The sequence below is a fragment of the Protobothrops mucrosquamatus genome, unplaced genomic scaffold, assembly GCF_001527695.2.
Source record: "Protobothrops mucrosquamatus isolate PMUCROS unplaced genomic scaffold, P.Mucros_1.0 scaffold1890, whole genome shotgun sequence".
Taxonomy (NCBI): domain Eukaryota; kingdom Metazoa; phylum Chordata; class Lepidosauria; order Squamata; family Viperidae; genus Protobothrops; species Protobothrops mucrosquamatus.
The window spans coordinates 77,977-95,736 of NW_015388016.1; the positions used below are offsets into that span (position 1 = coordinate 77,977).

General features: G+C 40.0%; 1 protein-coding gene across 1 annotated transcript in view; it reads right to left on the bottom strand.

The window, feature by feature from the left end:
- Positions 1 to 16,918, bottom strand: part of WSB1 (WD repeat and SOCS box containing 1) — a gene marked incomplete in the record, with an annotated part of 20,139 nt that extends 3,221 nt beyond the window's left edge. Inside the window, 7 exon segments of the mRNA XM_015823500.1 lie at positions 4,307 to 4,420; positions 5,473 to 5,645; positions 8,460 to 8,560; positions 9,318 to 9,449; positions 12,050 to 12,318; positions 13,648 to 13,816; positions 16,836 to 16,918. Of these exon segments, the coding sequence (XP_015678986.1) occupies positions 4,307 to 4,420; positions 5,473 to 5,645; positions 8,460 to 8,560; positions 9,318 to 9,449; positions 12,050 to 12,318; positions 13,648 to 13,816; positions 16,836 to 16,875 (998 nt within the window).
- Between the last annotated feature and the right edge of the window lie 842 nt (positions 16,919 to 17,760).

A 17,760-nucleotide genomic window follows, 5' to 3' on the forward strand; every position in this document is an offset into this window, starting at 1 on the left:
ACTAAACCGGTCGTAAGTCAAGGACTACCCAACCGGTCGTAAGTCGAGGACTTTCCCTGCCCGGGAGCGCCGCGCATGCGTGGTTCCGCCCCCTGCGCCGGCCGAGGCGTAGCTGGCAAGCGGCAGAGACGGAGCAGGCCGACCACCAGCTGGCCCAGCCCAAGGGAGGTAAGGCACCCGCCGGAAAAGGGGAAAAAAAATGGCGGACAAAAAAAATGGCAGACAGCCTTGCTTGGTGACCCCCATGAAATGGTCGATCGACCCCAAATGGGGTCCCGACCCACAGGTTGAGAACCACTGAGCTAGAGGCCTGACTGAGATATCTCTTGCAAAGTGTTTTGCTTATCCCATGAGCGAGATGGCCTCCAGAGTTCTCGAAGGAACTGAGGGTTCATGAAAAAACATAAAACTCACAGATTAGGTGTGGCTTTGGATCAACCAATTGGATTGCAAACTATAAAAATAATTTTGAGTCCAGGCCAGAACTGTAACCCAAGTAAGCACCTCAGACAAGACCCTTCCTAGTTTTCATAAAGATAAAGAGAGGAAGGGGCGGGGGGGGGGGGGAACACATTCAGACTTGCAAGATTTTGTTAATTAAAACTGTATAATAAAAGCGGTATTGTATACTTTTGTTTTCCTAGTTTGGTGTATCCGGGACGGCTGACAACCACAGCTGGTTCTTGCAAAATACTCATCCAAAGGCAGACAAACCAAAAATTGGCTTCGTGTAGCATGTAAATGCAACCACTGTAACTCAGCAGCAATCCAAAGTAATACACGCCTTTATAGGAGGCAAAGAAAGTTATCTTTCTTGCTGAAACAGAACACTGGGGCTTGTTTTAATTTCTGTGCTTGAAGTCTCACGCTTCCACACAGCTTTGGCGATGGGCAGGGGACTGTCCCCTTGTACCCCAAACCAATTTAAGGTCATTTTGTGAAATATGCAACTACAATTGGCCACTGCCAAATAAGATGTCAGGGTTCCGGCTAACGAAACACTTCAAAGAACTTCCAGGCATTGATTTTCCTAAAAGTCTTTTATTTATGTTACAAAATGTCGGCACGGCATGACGAAGGGGATGCTAAGATCTGAAATTTCCACCCACCGAGCAGTTATTTTGCTAGCATTTCCCTTCCCTTATTCTGCTGTCATGATTTACGTTCTCCAATTAGTTTGAAGGGCAAAGGTTCTCTTCCCTCTTTCGCTGGGCTTTTCCCTCCTCCCTCATTTTCCTCTGAATTAACTCTAAAAGTACCAGACAGTTCAGCATAATTTGTCAAAGCAAGAATATTCAATATTAGCAGCACTGACATAAGACACAATTGTCTTATTTAAGAATAGCATTCTGGACTTCAGTAAACTTCGTATGTTCATACCCAAATCTTGTCTTCTCCAGTTTATGCATCTTCTACTGAACTGTCTATGGAGATTCTAAATCATTTAGGTCATAGTTGCCCCGAAGGTGCTTTTTTCAAAAGGCAACTGGACTTCCTGGGTTTTTTCCTTGAAAGCTTTTTGCTTCTCATCCAAGAAGCTTCTTCAATTCTAAATGACCAGTCAGTTAGAACTGAAAAAGCTTTTTGAAAGATAAAAAACCAAGAACATCCAGTTGCCTTTTTGAAAAAACACCTTTGGGACTTACATTCAGCTGTATCTCTAGAAAACCTTACAGCAGCGTTCCTCAACCTTGACAATTTTAAGGCATGTGGACTTCAACTCCCAGAATTCCACAGCCAGCATTGCTGGCTGTGGAATTCTGGGAGTTGAAGTCCACATGCCTTAAAATTGTCAAGGTTGAGAAACACTGTCTTACAATGGGTTCTGGCTTATCTTTTCCCCCTGGAGACCATGAAATTGAGAGCATTCTCCCAGACATGCTCTAATGCAGGGGTGTGAAACTGGCAGCCCACAGGCCAGATGAGACATGCACAGGCCACGCCTACCCCGGCTCTGCAAAGGTAAAAAACATTGTGATACGTGCTCTAAACAAATCCCAGTGAAAGATTGCAATTGTACTTGCAGAAGTGATGAACCAGATCGGCTGCTGGAATTGGGTATGTCTAGCTTAATGAAGAGAAAGACGAGGGGGGACGTGATAGCAGTGTTCCAATATCTCAGGGGCTGCCACAAAGAAGAGGGAGTCAAGCTATTCTCCAAGGCGCCTGAAGGCAGGACGAGAAGCAACGGGTGGAAACTAATCAAAGAGAGAAGCAACCTAGAACTAAGGAGAAACTTCCTGACAGTTAGAACAATTAACCAGTGGAACAACCTGCCTCCAGAAGCGGTGAATACTCCAACACTGGAAGTTTTTAAGAAGAGACTGGACAGCCATTTGTCCGAAATGGTATAGGGTTTCCTGCCTGAGCAAGAGGTTGGACTAGATGACCTCCAAGGTATCTTCCAACTTTATTATTATTATTATTATTATTATTATTATTATTATTATTATTGTTGTTGTTGTTGTTGTTGTTGTTGTTGTTATCTTTTAGATCAGGGGTCTTCAATCTTGGCCCTTGTGGACTTCAACTTCAGGGATTCCTCAGCCAGCATCCCTGGCTGAGGAATTCTGGGAGCTGAAGTCCACAAGTCATAAAAGGGCCAAGTTCGAAGACCCCTGTTTTAGACCCATCTTCCTCACCTGCTCCCATTACAATAGCAGGTGATTTTATGGTTTCCTTACTAGCTGAACTCCAGAGGTCACTGATTATTTCTGAGCATCTGTTAGCAGACAGAAATGTCCGACACATATATAAAGCTGCTACGTTATGCGCTGCGCTTCATTAAACTTTTGACAGTTTTTTCCTTTTCCTTTCTAATATGAATTAACCTGTGACACTTAAATGATTACTCAGGACTCACCGTAGTCACTGAGTCATCACAGTTCTATTTTATTTCCTGAATGGGCGCACTTTCTATTTTATTTCCTGAATGGGCGCAAGTCTTGTGACCTTAATAATAAAAGGAAAATGAAATAAATTGGGAAGGTAATGCTTTGGTTGTAAGGGCCTCAGCAGATCTGTTGCGAGAAAATGTAGCCAAAGTGACGACAAGTTGCCCAAATAATATTACGTGACAGCTTCTCAACACAACTTCTGCTGAGAGGCAAAAGCAAAACTCTCACATCACTGACTCTCCTCTGGTAACACAATAGGAAGTAAAGGTAGTCCTTGACTTACGACCATAATTGAGCCCAACATTTCTGCTGTTAAGTGAGACATTTGTTAAGTGAGTTTTGCCCCATTTTATAACCTTTATTACCTTAGCTGTTGAGTGAATCACTGCAGTTGATAAGTTAGTAACCTGGTTGTTAAGTGAATCTGGCTTCCCCACTGACTTTGCTTGTCAGAAGGTTGCAAAAGAGGATCACATGACCTTGGGACACAGCAACGGTCATAATTATGAACCAGTTGCCAAGCATCTGAATTTTGATCACTTGATCATAAGGATACTGCAAAGCTCATAATTGTAAAAATGGTCATAAGTCACTTTTTTAGTGCCATTGTAACATTGAATGGTCACTAAATGAACTGTTGTTAAGTCGAGGACCACCTGTATGCTAATGAAGAACTAGTGTGCTTGTGCTGACTAAAGAATTTGCTGCAAACATTATTCTTCGGAAAACACCTTGTGCAAACAATTTGCTGCAAACATTTTCCCTTTTTTAAAAAAACCAGAAAACAATTTTCCCATTCAATCCAACAAACCGCATTCAAATCAGAGGTGCCTTTAGATCAGAGATGGGGAACTATGTCCCCTTTATGACCTGTGGACTTCAACTCCCAGAATTCCTGAGCCACCATGCTCAGGAATTCTGGGAGTTGTAGTCCACAGGTCATAAAGAAACCATAGTTCCCCACCCCCCATTCTAGATTATCCCACAACTTTCCCAGACATGGCTGACGAGGATACACGGCTAATCCATTCTATAACAGCAAGCAGCAACATTTGTTAAATCGGGTCCTTGAACACAACAGCTGACACCCTTCCCTTGATTTTTAGGAGAGCTTTCAAAGCATTTTTAAAACCCAACTTTGGCTTTTTTAAAAAAAACATTTGCCTCTCTTGCCGATTATACTTGACGTTATCTTGCCTCTGGCTCAGTTACTGCTCAGGCACCCACTGTAGAAAACGAAATTATAAATAATTATATTTAAATCTGATTATCATGGGATCATCTTTAATGGCAGTTAGGGCCGCATTTTTCTCATCCACTTAAATGAACCAGTGCCAGGATTTACCGAACAAGATTATTTTCTCGGCCAGCAAGAACTAGCAAAATCCAGCGTGCTTCGTTGTACGTACTTATCATCAGCAAGTGTTGCAATGTGCAGTCCATCGTGACTGAAAGATACAGATCTGACCCAGCGGTCATTTGCTCCTCCAGCAAATATTGGAGTTGGAGGGGGAAACAGATGCCTGTGGATAAAAACGAAACTTTACATCAAAGCTTTGGTAGCTGTTGCATTTTATTTAATCATTAAGATGTACAAGAGGTCCCTGTGCTGTGACCAAGTGCTTGAGAATGAAGGAAGACCTATTCAGCTATCCAGCTTCAATAGCAGATCTCTTCCAAAATCTCTCCTTTTTAATTTGCTTGGACAGAAGCCAACATTTAAATTAGCATTCTTTCTGTTTACCTTGAAAGGGGAAGAGACTTTGTCAAAAGCATCTTAGGGCTACTTAACCACCTACAAGGTGATTAATTTAAAGCAATGCACCGAATGACATACAGGTAGTCCTCGACTTACAACAATTGAGCCCAACATTTATGTTGCTAAGTGAGGCATTTGTTAAGTGAGTTTTGCCCCATTTTACGACCTTTCTTGCCACAGTTGTTAAGTGAATCACTGAGGTTGTTAAGCTAGTAGCACGGTTGGTTCAGTGAATCTGGATTCCCCACTGACATTGCTAGTCAGAAGGTCACAGAAGGGGATCACATAAACCAGGAACACTGCCACCGTCATAAATATGAATCAGTTGCCAAACATTTTGATCATGTGATCATGGCGATCTGCAAGGTTTGCAAGTGTGAAAAACGGTCATAAATCAGTTTTTATCAGTGCAGTTGTAACTTCAAACAGTCACTAAATGAACTATTGTAAATCAAGGGCCACCTGTATTGATGTGCAGAAGTCATCAAATTACCACCAGCTTTAAAAGTTCACAGAGTCCTAAGGCTCCCAATGGGCCAGCGCTTTCCTATATTCTTTTGATCTCCAAAATGCTTCCCACTGCTGCCCCATAAGCAGCCATCAGTGCTTGTAGCTGTTTCCAGGGAGGTGTGTGTGTGTGTGTAGAGTAAAAAGAATCTCAAGATGGAAGAAAGGGAAAATCCATTCCGCATGAACAAAATTGGAACACATCCTATTATTCCCCCACTTTGCGCCTACACATGCTGATTGGGGAATTCTGGGAGTTGAAGTTGCCAAAGTTAAGAAACAGTGGACCAGACCAAGACACAAACTTACCCAAACTCCATCAATACTGCTCCAATATGGGGGTCCCAGACGTAGACGCGGGTGTCGTAAGATGCAGTAGCCAGCAAGGCTCCATCAGGGGAAAACTCACAGGCTACAACATCGTTGTGATGCCCCTCCAATTTTCGGATGAGGGTGTATTTATCCATATTCCAAAGCAATACCTGTAATCAAAAAAGGCCATGTTATAGTTCTGCTCAATTCCAGTGGAAGCACCCTCCAACCCCTCCCCCACCCCAGATCTTTGTACTAGTACTTGGAATTAAAATTAAAGGCCAAGCATGATGAATTACTACAATTAAAGAATACGCTCAGTGTCGTACTCAAGAATTACAGAAATTAAAGTATACATGCAATGCTAACATGTTAAGTGTTGTTCCTAATGTAAGCCAATAATACATAAAGATAAATGTCAAGTGGAGTTTTAACAATGTAGGATTCTTAAACTGAAAGGCATGTAATATTTATTGACTTTTAAAATAACAGTAATAGGGTTAAAGTACTAACATCCCCATTCTATTCAATTATCTACCCCAAATTTAAGAAATATACAGACAGAAAAAAAAGGAAGGTTAACATATTGTTACTCCCGTGGAATTCCCTGTGAGTTTAAGACCACTTGTTTACAATAGGCTTGGATCGCCAACGACAGCCTAGGAAGAGAAACAGATACTGCAAGCAAAAACAGGTATTGTCACAGCCAAATGACATGACTTGGCAAAACAAAAATTAATCCAAGTTATTAAAAGTATGCATATTTTAAGCTTACTTTTAAGCATAAAAATCAAACATTATTGCCAGGCTCTTTCCTTAAATAAGGTTTCAATAAATAAGCATTTCTACTGGCAGGGATGGCTCAAATACAGTTCACGTGCATTTAAATGTTTTGTCACATTGCGTCAATTTTAAGCATGTCTGGGAGAATCTAACTATCAAATTTATACTACACATTTCTGTGTATTATCAACAGTCTAGCAACGAAAACAAATCTGCACAGAAGATTGGTTGTGGTTGTTATTTTAATAACACAGTTTTTTTTTAATTTATATATATATATGGTAAATCACTCTGAGCCTTAAGAATCGGCAGAGCTTTTAAACATACGTTCGCACAACATGAATTTGTGCATAATACGTACAGCAAATAAGTTCTTTAAGTCTCCGTTTTGTTACTATAACAAAACTTTCTTAAATCAGCTATAGTAAACTGACAATTGCCTCAAAGTTATAAGACTCCAACATTCCATAGGAATGGAAAGCTAAGACATTAAAGTTGGTAATTTTTTTTTCTTTAAAAAGGAGTCAACGGCTCTCACCAATGAGAAAATAAAAAAGAAAAGAAAGGGAAAAAAAAGCAGAAGGTGGACATCAACCAGCACCTGCGTACGTACAGTACACCTTGCAGTCGAATGCAAGGTTACTTCGTCCTATGGTAAAGTTCGCCTCCAGCCTGGTAGCCGGAGGTGCCAATCTTTCTGCCCAGCTAACACCATTGTGCGCTTGTCTGAGTGGTGCCAGCTTACCCTCAATCACACCAATATTGCTGCCACCACCTGTGACAGGGAAAGCAAGAAGCTTATGGAAAACACACAGCCTAAAAGATCAAGGCATATATCCACATCTGTTCTGTTTAAGACTTTATTGACTAGTCTGCCCTCCCTATGCCGCTGCTTCATAATGTTAAAATATGTTCTCCCCCAACTCCCACCATGCTAACCTGGCTAAGCTGCTCAGCTGAAGCCAGGATTCTTACTAGCCCAGAGGATGGACAACTTGGTCAACGCTGAAGGCCACTACAGAAAAAATTAAAAATTGACTAATAGCCGCAGAACCCACCAAAAGCCAAAACATTCTTTTTGCAAGAATTTGGCTGGGGTAAGTCTGTAATTAAGAGCTGTGCAATTATGCAATGCCATAAAATCAATTCCGAAGCGGTGGCTCTCAAGTATGGTACACAACCACACCCCAACTCTTTTTCTATTTTTGTTTTAAATATGATCTATTTAAAGAAACGCTTAACCCAAAAGCTTTACGATGGTGAATCTAGGCCATCCTCCCAGCTCACTGCAAACCTTGGATTTTACTCATTTTTCCAGGCTTACAGCCAACCATTTATTCTGGAAATTTAACTTTTTGCAGGAAATGTAGAATTCCTGATCCCAACAAAACCCTTGACTCCATATAAATAAGCCTCAGGAGACACAAGTTGCCCACCCGTATACAAGTTCAATCTGGAATTATGGTATATATAAGAAAATCCATCTCACATATGCTTCTCAAAACTTAATCCCACTGATTAAAACTAATGGCTTCCCCTCCCAAGCCAGTTCTACAATTTCCAGTCTTCACAACCTGAATCTCTCAAGATGTTTTTCCAATATTATCACTGACCATTTGCCATCTTGACTGGACTATCCCAAGTCAAAGAACATCTGGAGGGAATCAGGTTGGAGAAGGCCCTTTATGTTGAAAATTAACTTAATTCTGAACTTTGCAGCAGGGCATTACAATTTTATTTAAAACTAACATATCACAGCAGCTCTTTATAAGGCACCAAGACACAAGGGTTGCTTGTAGTTTAAATACCAACCAAGAATACTATTGTATTTTTAAATAGGAGAGCAGCCCAGGCTTTCGGAGGAAAATATAAGAGGCATCAAGAACAAAACATGTATTTCTACTAATATTAAAACATTTCTTAAAACGGAATTTGCATTTTATTTGTAAAGAATTATGGAACAGATGGAGACATGCAAAAGTTCATTTTCTCTGAATCTAAAAGCAATGCAGCGTCAGCTCAGTAACACATAACTGAGCAACCTTATGCTAATTACTGTAAATATTTTGGTCATGCAAATCCTTACATCATCATCAAAGCAGCATGACGCCAAGCACAAACATGTTTTATTTTAAGATTCCAAATTATTCTTTGCTCACAATTGAAATACAAGATGAAGATCATGAAACGTTGGTACCTACTGTTTTATTGGCTCCCACAGAGCAGAGGATGGAAGAATCAGGAGAAAAAGCACAGCTATACACCCAGTTTGGGTGTCCTCTTAATACTTTCATCATATTTCCTGGAAAATTACAGAAGAAAATGGATTGGTATCAATCACTCTCTGAATAATAGTGATTTTGGGCTTTGTCTACATAATTCCCACTATTCTTTGCCTGCCTGAAATTAAACTAGTTGCCCACTTAAAAGGAAGATTTTAACACCATAACCAAGTAAAAATGATGAAAAATCCAAATAACAAAGTGTTATATTATAGGAGAATATACTAGCCCAGTTCTTATCATGTTCCCGATGCTAGCAAGACATTGGTCATTCTTTAAAGTGAATAGAAAAAAAAAATCAGCTTTCCATCTTCTCACCAAGAAGGTGGTGCAATTTAAAAAGCAGCATCAACTTTTAAAAGTGAATTGTAGCAACTTCCCTACAAGTATGGAATCAAATTTCAATACATCTGAGGTTGAACCAGGGTGGGTTTCACGTGTACAGAACATCATTTCAAAAATCCATTCAATTTATTTGGAACATGCTGCCATTACTGAGTAAATGGCTCCCTGGTCTTTTATTATCCCAGGTAGTAAAAGATCTGTAATGTATTTCCTGCCACGGATCACATATAATCTTTAAGAAGCGTGCTACAAGGTACAAACCAAAAAGGACTATGTCTTTTATATGCCTTAATTTTAATTTAAGATAATATGTGGTAATTTGTGGTATATTTGTTATTTTACAACAGCGTCAACTTCTAGGAGAATTAGAACACCCAAGATTTTAGTGACTGTAGTTTCTATAACACAGTTGTCCCTTTCCCGAAAACATACCATCATCCTTTAGGTCCCACACTCGTAATGTTTTGTCTCTTGAGGCCGATACTAGTATCAGGCTGCCATCAGGGGCAAAAGTCAAGTGTCTGACAACTTCAGTATGGTCCATTAAATTAAGGAGGAGCTTCCCTGTTGGAAAAATGCATTTTAGTCTATGAGCTTGATATTCCATAGTCTATGAGCTTGATATTCCATAGTTAAGGCAGAGGACAAAGATCATCCTATGAAATTAGAATAGCTCTTGAGATAGTTTTAAATTAAGAAGCTGTAATAGCTTTTCCTTTTATATTATTACTTTGAACATATAATTCATATACATTTTATAACTCTTGAAAAGTAATTGTGGTATCCAATGTCATGAGGCCCAAATTTTATATTGTTGTCTCTGATTGCAAGCAATTGAATTCTATTTTATGTTTTATACTATTAATATAGGAAGTTTTAAATCAAATGCATATGCAATACTTCCTACTATTACTACACAACAGCCAAACACCCTGTAAATTCTGTGGCAAAAAAGATGATTTTAGGTAGTACAAGTTTCCACATTCTTTAGCCAAAATAAGGAATACATTCTTGTACTGAGCCTGAGAAAGAAATATCTATTTTGCCCTCAGCATTCAAAATTCTCATCTCAAAAATAGGCTTAGAACCTTAGAGAATTCCTAAAATTTTAAAGTTAAAATACAGATTTGACACACACACACACCGAACGGCTGTCTGTCCATGTTGCCACGCAGACACGTTTGCTCCTGCAGGGATGGGTAGCCATTCTAAAGTACATGCACTTTTGAGTTCTGACAGCATGTGGCAGGCATTTTCACAAAATGGCTGCCTGAGAAAACCTGCTTATTCATAAAATGGCTGACAGGATAGCCATAGCCAGTTTCAAAACAGCCATTTATCAGAGGGTGAATTAGAGGACCAAGATATTCTCTGCCGTGATAATGGGATCTTTGTGGGCCCAATACCTGCCCACCCCATAAATAGGGGTTTTTCCCTATTAGAAAGAGTTTATTTAAAAAATCAGGAGCAGAGAGATTGATAGGTAGAATGACAAACGTCAGAGAATTTAGCATCCCAGGGATGTGCACAAAATGGAATAAATCACTTTAGGAGATTCTGCCAAATCATTCAGGGTTGGCTATCATTCAGCATTAAAAATGTTACTGGGGTTCCAGATTTGGGCTGGGGGAAAAACATAGTCACAGGAATCCCAGAATTATATCCTCTGTAATTTTCCTAACATGATTTCTTTCCTCCACCCTCTCCCAGACTCCCACATCTTTGGAGTTACCTTGCTTTCTACCTTCCCCTACTAAAACATTCCCACCTGGAAAATTCCGGTTCAGTCTGTATTTGGAACAATCTCCATCCCCCTTTCTCTCTTATCCAGACCAAACATGCATATTACAGCTTTTATGTGAACCACCCAAAACCAGCTGTGCTTGTACAGAACAGTTTGTGCACACATTATTTTGCACGCATTATCTGTGTTGCTTGTCCCTGACCTTCATGGCAGTCCTTCAAATATTTGAAGGCGGTTATTGTACCACCCCTGGTTGTTTTTTTCTGATGCTAAACAAATCCAGTTCTTTCAATATTCCTCTTGATCTCTAGGTCCTATATTTAACTAATGAGGTATTATACATAACAGACTTATTTTTAAAAAAAAAACAAACAAACCTCTGATCCCAAACAGGTCTGCTTTAAGTCAATATACTTGAGTTATCTACTGGATAAACTTTATAAAAAGGTGCCAGGATAACTTATCTCCCAAGCAGTTTCAAGATTTTAACACAAAAGCCACTGGTTCAACATTTAAGGCTTATGCAGCACAATGCTATTTATATTTCGATTTTAAGAATTGGGCATCAACTTGTATTCAGGTTAAATAAAAATTAAACTGGATGAAAATTACAGTTGCAAAGACACTTTTCAAGAAGTGAAATAATTTGTACTAAAGGAACACATATAACAGTGCCTTGGTTTGTAAATTGTGATAAGCCTAAAGGATAGTTTAAAACTTTTTGAGGCTTTAAAATGTAGCTTAGTAGGAATAGTAAACCTAGCCTGGAATGAGTTTAACAGAGGGACAATGGCAGGTCTAGCCCACAAATGATCTGGATAAATTCTAGGCTGGCACAATAGAGAATACTAATTAAAAAGCAAAACTCCTGTCTTATCAGATAGGATCAAGTTAGTTTAGCATCCAGTCTTATTGGCTAAAATGTAGTAATTGACATATCTTCCCATTTGCCCTCTGACAGCTACTTTTAGAGGTCCAATATCTCTAATCTTGTAAATTCCATTTCTCACATGATCACCAGAGATGTTCACGAACAACAAAGTCTTTTCATATATTGTATGCCATTTTTGCTCTTCTAAATAAAAATAGGAATGCTTCTCCAGATATCACTAACTTCCTCTCAATTCCAACCAACAAGAATTTTATCACTTATTAAACTAATTTATATAGCCACCCAACTCACATATAGGTGACTACAGGCAGCCTACATAATTAAAAAAAATCCATTATATAATAAAATTCATTACAGCCCCACCCAGCAGAAGTAATAGAGAGATGGTCCTTCAAATAACCTGGACCCAAGTCATGTAGGTGTAAGACTGGTGGAAACTGTACTATGGCAACATCTGAAGAGGACTAACCTCATTGTTATTTTAGAAGGAAAGCAAGACAAATGAGCTGTCAAAATGTCCTTCCTTACCTGTATAGGCATCCCATATTTTGATACGTCCATTGGCTAAGCCTGTTGCTAATAGAAGCTGGTCTTGACCAAATCTGAACCGATGCCATTCTATATTCACACAACGACTCCGTTTCTCAGGTACTGATGATCCAAATGCAAGACTCCAGACTATGTCACCACAATCTATGACCTGCTCACAGGGCTTGTTTTTCTGGTTGCCATCACTGTTCTGCCTTGAAAGCTTGGAATGATTTAAGTTGGCAAAATTCTTTACACCATGCAATGAGCTGTGGGTGAGAAAATTAAGTGTAAACATTTTGCAAGAGCAAGGTCCTAAAGGCATGCCAATTGATTTAAATGTCCTGTTATAAACCATTATAACATCCCAGACTTTTGGACTTTAAGTCCCAAGAACATCAAGAAGGATCATCACTGACAAGGGATTGTGGTTTTCTAGAAAACTCATATAAAACATTTCTTTATGCAGGTGGTCAGCAGACAACACTAACATCAATCATCCTATAATGAATATTTCAATCCAGTGTTTAATACATGAAGAAAGATGTTGAATTCTAGCTAGAAGAAAGCATTTTCTGTCTATCCCTAAGAAACAGGCCACTGCTTTGGGCAGAAACAAAGCAGAGGGCATACCAAAGCCAAGGTAAAATTAATCCATGTCTTCTAGATTCAAATCCAAATGTCAACCCACTGAGCTACAACTAGCTTGCTTCATCATGAGGAAGTATGATTAAACTGAAGAACCACATCCTTTTCTTTAGTTTACACAATCCTTTGAGAAACCTCTCTCTAAAGCTTATTAGGTTAGATACTCTCTTCTGAACAGAGCAGCTTTTCCTAAAATGAAGCCGGTAACCAGGGATTTGGGGAATTTATCCAATAGAAGACCAAAAGGTGGAGATGGTTAGAATGGATAATTCCCATGAAGCTAATAAGAAAAGACACAACAAACTTAAACCATATTTTCACTACTGTATAACACTGTGGGGTAAGACATAACACAGTTGCTTGGTAAGTACAGTAGTGTGTTATGCAGACTTAGATATTGTGGCTTTTTTAAGTTATACTTAATGTGTCATGACATATTTTTAAGCAAACCATAATCTAGCACAGTGGTTCTCAACCTTTTTAATGCCGCGACCCCAACCGGTCGTAAGTCGAGGACTAAACCGGTCGTAAGTCGAGGACTACCCAACCGGTTGTAAGTCGAGGACTTTCCCTGTCCGGGAGCGCCGCATATGCGTGGTTCCGCCCCCTGCGCCGGCCGAGGCATAGCTGGCAAGCGGCAGAGACGGAGCAGGCCGACCACCAGCTGGCCCAGCTCAAGGGAGGTAAGGCACCCGCCGGAAAAGGGGAAAAAATGGCGGACAGCCTTGCTTGGCGACCCCCGTGAAATGGTCGATCGACCCCAAATGGGGTCCCGACCCATAGGTTGAGAACCACTGATCTAGCACAATGTATATATTCAGGCAAAATATAACTGAGTTCAATCTGCTATCTTTTCCTGTTGTTGTATTTAAGTTAAAACTTTTCCATAATAGGAAGATTGTAGAAAGGTCTCAGACAAATAATCAAATTCCTAAGCCAGCCATACTCACAAGTTCTTAAGGCACTGAGACCAGGGCACAAGCTTTACTATGCGATGGCCTTGTGACCAAGCGAAGTAGGAGCCATCTGGAGCAAAAGCAACTGTCCAGTTCTCACGTCCACACTTCTTATCGAAAGGAGAAACTGGAGCTAAGAGTTCTCCTACTGTCCGTGATCTTCCTAAAAAATAAGGTTCTTGTGTAAGACATTCAATATATATAACTTCATACCAGAAGTTAAATGTTTTGAACAATTGTGCATGTGTAACCTGATTCCACTTTCAGGTTACACATGCACAATTCCCCACAACAGAATATATATAAAAAAAAAACAATTTCAAAGTCAGAAACACGATAAACAACATAAAGCTGAATAGAACCTAAGCATATCATAAAGAAAATGGCTTGTCATTTCAAAAATTACAAAAAGTTGCAATTCCTCTTGCTACCACATGCAGCACAAGTTAGATACTACAACTGAGGATCAGAAACTGTGTGGTTTTTTTATTGTTGTTGTTGCTGTGGGTCAGATAAGACTTCTGATGACTACATAGACAAATCCATGAAGGTTTTGGGCAGCATTTTCAGAAGTGGTTTGCCCGTGTCATCTTCCAAACACAGAGCAAATGGTCACCCAGCCAGGTGGCTTCATGCCAGAGGGAGGACTTGAACCCAGGTTTCCCATTGGACCAAACTAGATGTAGCAACTGTGAAGTAATTTGTTGCATTATTTATTCATATACTACAGTTTAAACAACTTTAGCATCAATGAAAAGTCATATTACTTTGCAGATCATTTTACAAAAGCAAACAATTTGCATCCTGTATGTGTATGAGGTTTTCAAGCAATCTTGTTCCTTTCAAGGACTTGTGAAATTGGATACGGAAATATTAGTTCGAGATAATTCATACATACTTCCTGAAATTATGATTAGTCTGCTACAACAGACATGATGTCTCTTTGGGTACCTTAAAGATTAACAAAATTATCAAAAAGCTAAGGTACAATTAATTTATTCACCTTCTGAATCTGTACTTCAGTTGAATCCTCATATCTGAATCTGTTACTTTAAACTGCAATCTCTTTTTATGTGTACTGTATACTATAATTTCCTGGGATGGGCCAACAGCATATTATAGAGAACACGTAAGTTGACAGAAAAGGAAAACTGAAATCATACTCATGGAATTCTACTACATCTATGTGCCATCATGTTTTGTCATAATGTAAAAGGAACGTTCATTAAATATATAGGTAGTCATCAACTTAGAACAGTTCATTTAGTGACTGTTCAAAGTTACAATGGCACTGAAATAAGTGACTTATGACCATTTTTCACATGACCATAGCAGCATCCCCGTGGCCAAATGATCAAAATTCAGATGCTTGGCAACTGACTCATATTTATGACGGTTGCAGTGCTTATGATCAGCTTCTGCAACCTTCTGACAAGCAAAGTCAATGGAGAAACCAGATTCACTTAAAAACCATGCTGCTAACTTAACTGCACTGATTCAATTAACAACTACAGCAAGAAGTCATAAAATGGAGTAAAACTCACTTAACAAATGTCTTGTTTAGCAACATAAATTTTGGGCTCAAAATGTCTGCATCAAATGTCTACAGAGATTCTCAGTCATCCAGGTCATGGTTGTCCCAAAGGTGCTTTTCAAAAGGCAACTGGACTTTGTTTTTTCTTTGAAGATGTTTCACTTCTCATAAAAAAAGCTTCCTTCTTCCATTCCATTCTTCAGAACTGAAGAAGCTTCTTGGATGAGAAGCGAAATGCCTTCAAAGAAGTCTAGCTGGCTTTGAAAAGCACCTTTGGGACATGGTATAGCAAGCAACACAAAGCATTATTGGCTATTATGCAGGCTGAAGGTAGTATTTTATGCCTTGCCATTATCTATAGATGAAAGTACAGTCAATGGCAAAAGTCTTCAATCTTCTAATACTTGCTCCCATTTGATCAAATCCCCGATGCCAGCCTCTTCCTCCACTCCCATGTTCCTTGTCTCTTGATTGGGCTTTAAAGTCCACTCCCATCCAACCTCCATTTCAATCTGGAACCCAAGTATAAACCACAGCTAATTTCATTTTCTTCAGCCTTGGTTTCTCCAGATGCCTAGACCACAAAGCCCACTTCCAATCCCAAAATAGGGCCACCGTCAACTCATTCCCCAGATGCATCCTGCCAGCTGAAAAACTCCATTCAACAATTACATCTGCTCAACATCCATATATGCCTTCTCCAGACATGTTGGACTACAGGCCACGTCATCTCCTTTTTTGTGTGCAAAGGGGGAATGGTGTGAACCATCTTTCTATAACTGCGGAGAAGACCACAAAGGCTCTTCTGTCAACATGCCCCACCAATCATCACACCCACCCAGATCCTTCAAATAACTGAGGGGTCAAAAGGAGTCTCCTTAGCCACTATTTTTAGAGTGGCAGAGCTGCTAAGGGCAAAGCAACAGAGTCTCTTACAGTGGAGCTATTAGGGTCACCATAACCTTCTCCCTATATATAAATGAAGGGCTGCTTCCAATATCCACCCAGATGCAACTCCCCTGAAATGGGTTGGATCATTCCTATTAAGGCTGAAGGAACCTGACCCACATCAAGTTCCTCTTGTTTGGCTTGCAAAGGGCTTCTTTGCTTTGCTTTCTTCGCCCGTACACGATCATTCCTTTTAAGACATACCGAAGTGGTGACACCTATGTTTATTTATATTATACAAATACACACATGCCCCGGCGGGGTAAGCCGTGCCTATTGTGCACCATTATTCTTCCCAGGAAAACGAAGCTTTTGTTCATAAGGCAGCAGATCCAGGCATTTAAAATGTTGCTTCTTTAGTGGCGTTAAGGGGCCAGCCTGGATAGATTTGCCCTTCCCCAACCTGGCGCCCGCTAGACTTGTTAAGTCTCCCAGCATTTGTCTCCCCGGTGACTGAGACCAGCATCAGCTGCAAAGCAAATAATCGGGAAAATGCCAGACGGAGGAAATCCGAGCTTACTTACCTGGGAGTAAAGCCGTCCCTAATGAAATTTGAGATTTCTTTAAGTAAGCATCCATAACATGAAACTACTTTTTTTCTCCCCTCGCACAGGTCGACCAATATACACCCGCCGTTTATTAACCATAACCCTGGCAACGAAACATTTTTTTTAAAAAAAGTGAATTGGCTCTTTCTTACCAATGAGCTTCTCGTTAACACTCGGAGGAAAGCTGGCCATCTACGGAGCGGCCCTTCACTCCGGCTCTGAACAAGAGTTTTTTAAAAAATAAAACAAACGGTGGAGGGGGAAAAAAGGACAGATCCGTCAGCTTCTCCCACTCGCAGCCAAAGAAAGACAGACAAAATGGCCGGCGCGGGAAGCCTTATAAAAAGGGGGCGGGGCTTGGCGGGGATCGGCCAAGCCGCGCCCCTGCGTGAAGGGCGTGAAGCGGAGAGAGGGAAGACGCTCGTTCGGTCTTCCTCTCAGCCCCTTAACGGGGTGAAATCTCTTGGTTCTTTCAGACACCCCCCCCCCTTTATTTAGCTAGAATACTACAGGCCCGTTAGAGAAGATGCTGCATTGGAAGAGTCCATTATGTGAAGAAAAGGAGGAATAGAGGCTATTACTAAGGCTAAGGAAATAGTTGAAGCAGGGTTTTTTTCTCAATGCATTGGGGCATTAATTTCCATTCTGATTGAACTTTGTTACGTTATCTCTAGGGTTTCCTGCCTGAGCAGGGGGTTGGACTAGATGACCTTCAAGGTCCCTTCCAACTTTACTATTATTAGTATTATTATTATTATTATTATTATTATTATTATTATTATTATTAATAATAATAATAATAATAATATTAATATTAATATTAATATTAATATTAATATTAATATAAAGCCTCTCAAGCTTGAAATTTGTACCCTGGCAGAGCTGGATGGGGACTTGGTTGGGGAAAGATGGCTTATAAGCTATATTCAATCTAGGATCCACCGGTTTACTATTGTGTATATAGGTGTATGCCATTTAAATCAATGTTGACTCCTAGTGACTGACTGGACTAGTCCCTGCATCGTTTTGATAACATTTTTTGGAAGTGATTTGCCCTTCCCTTCTTCCTAGAACTGA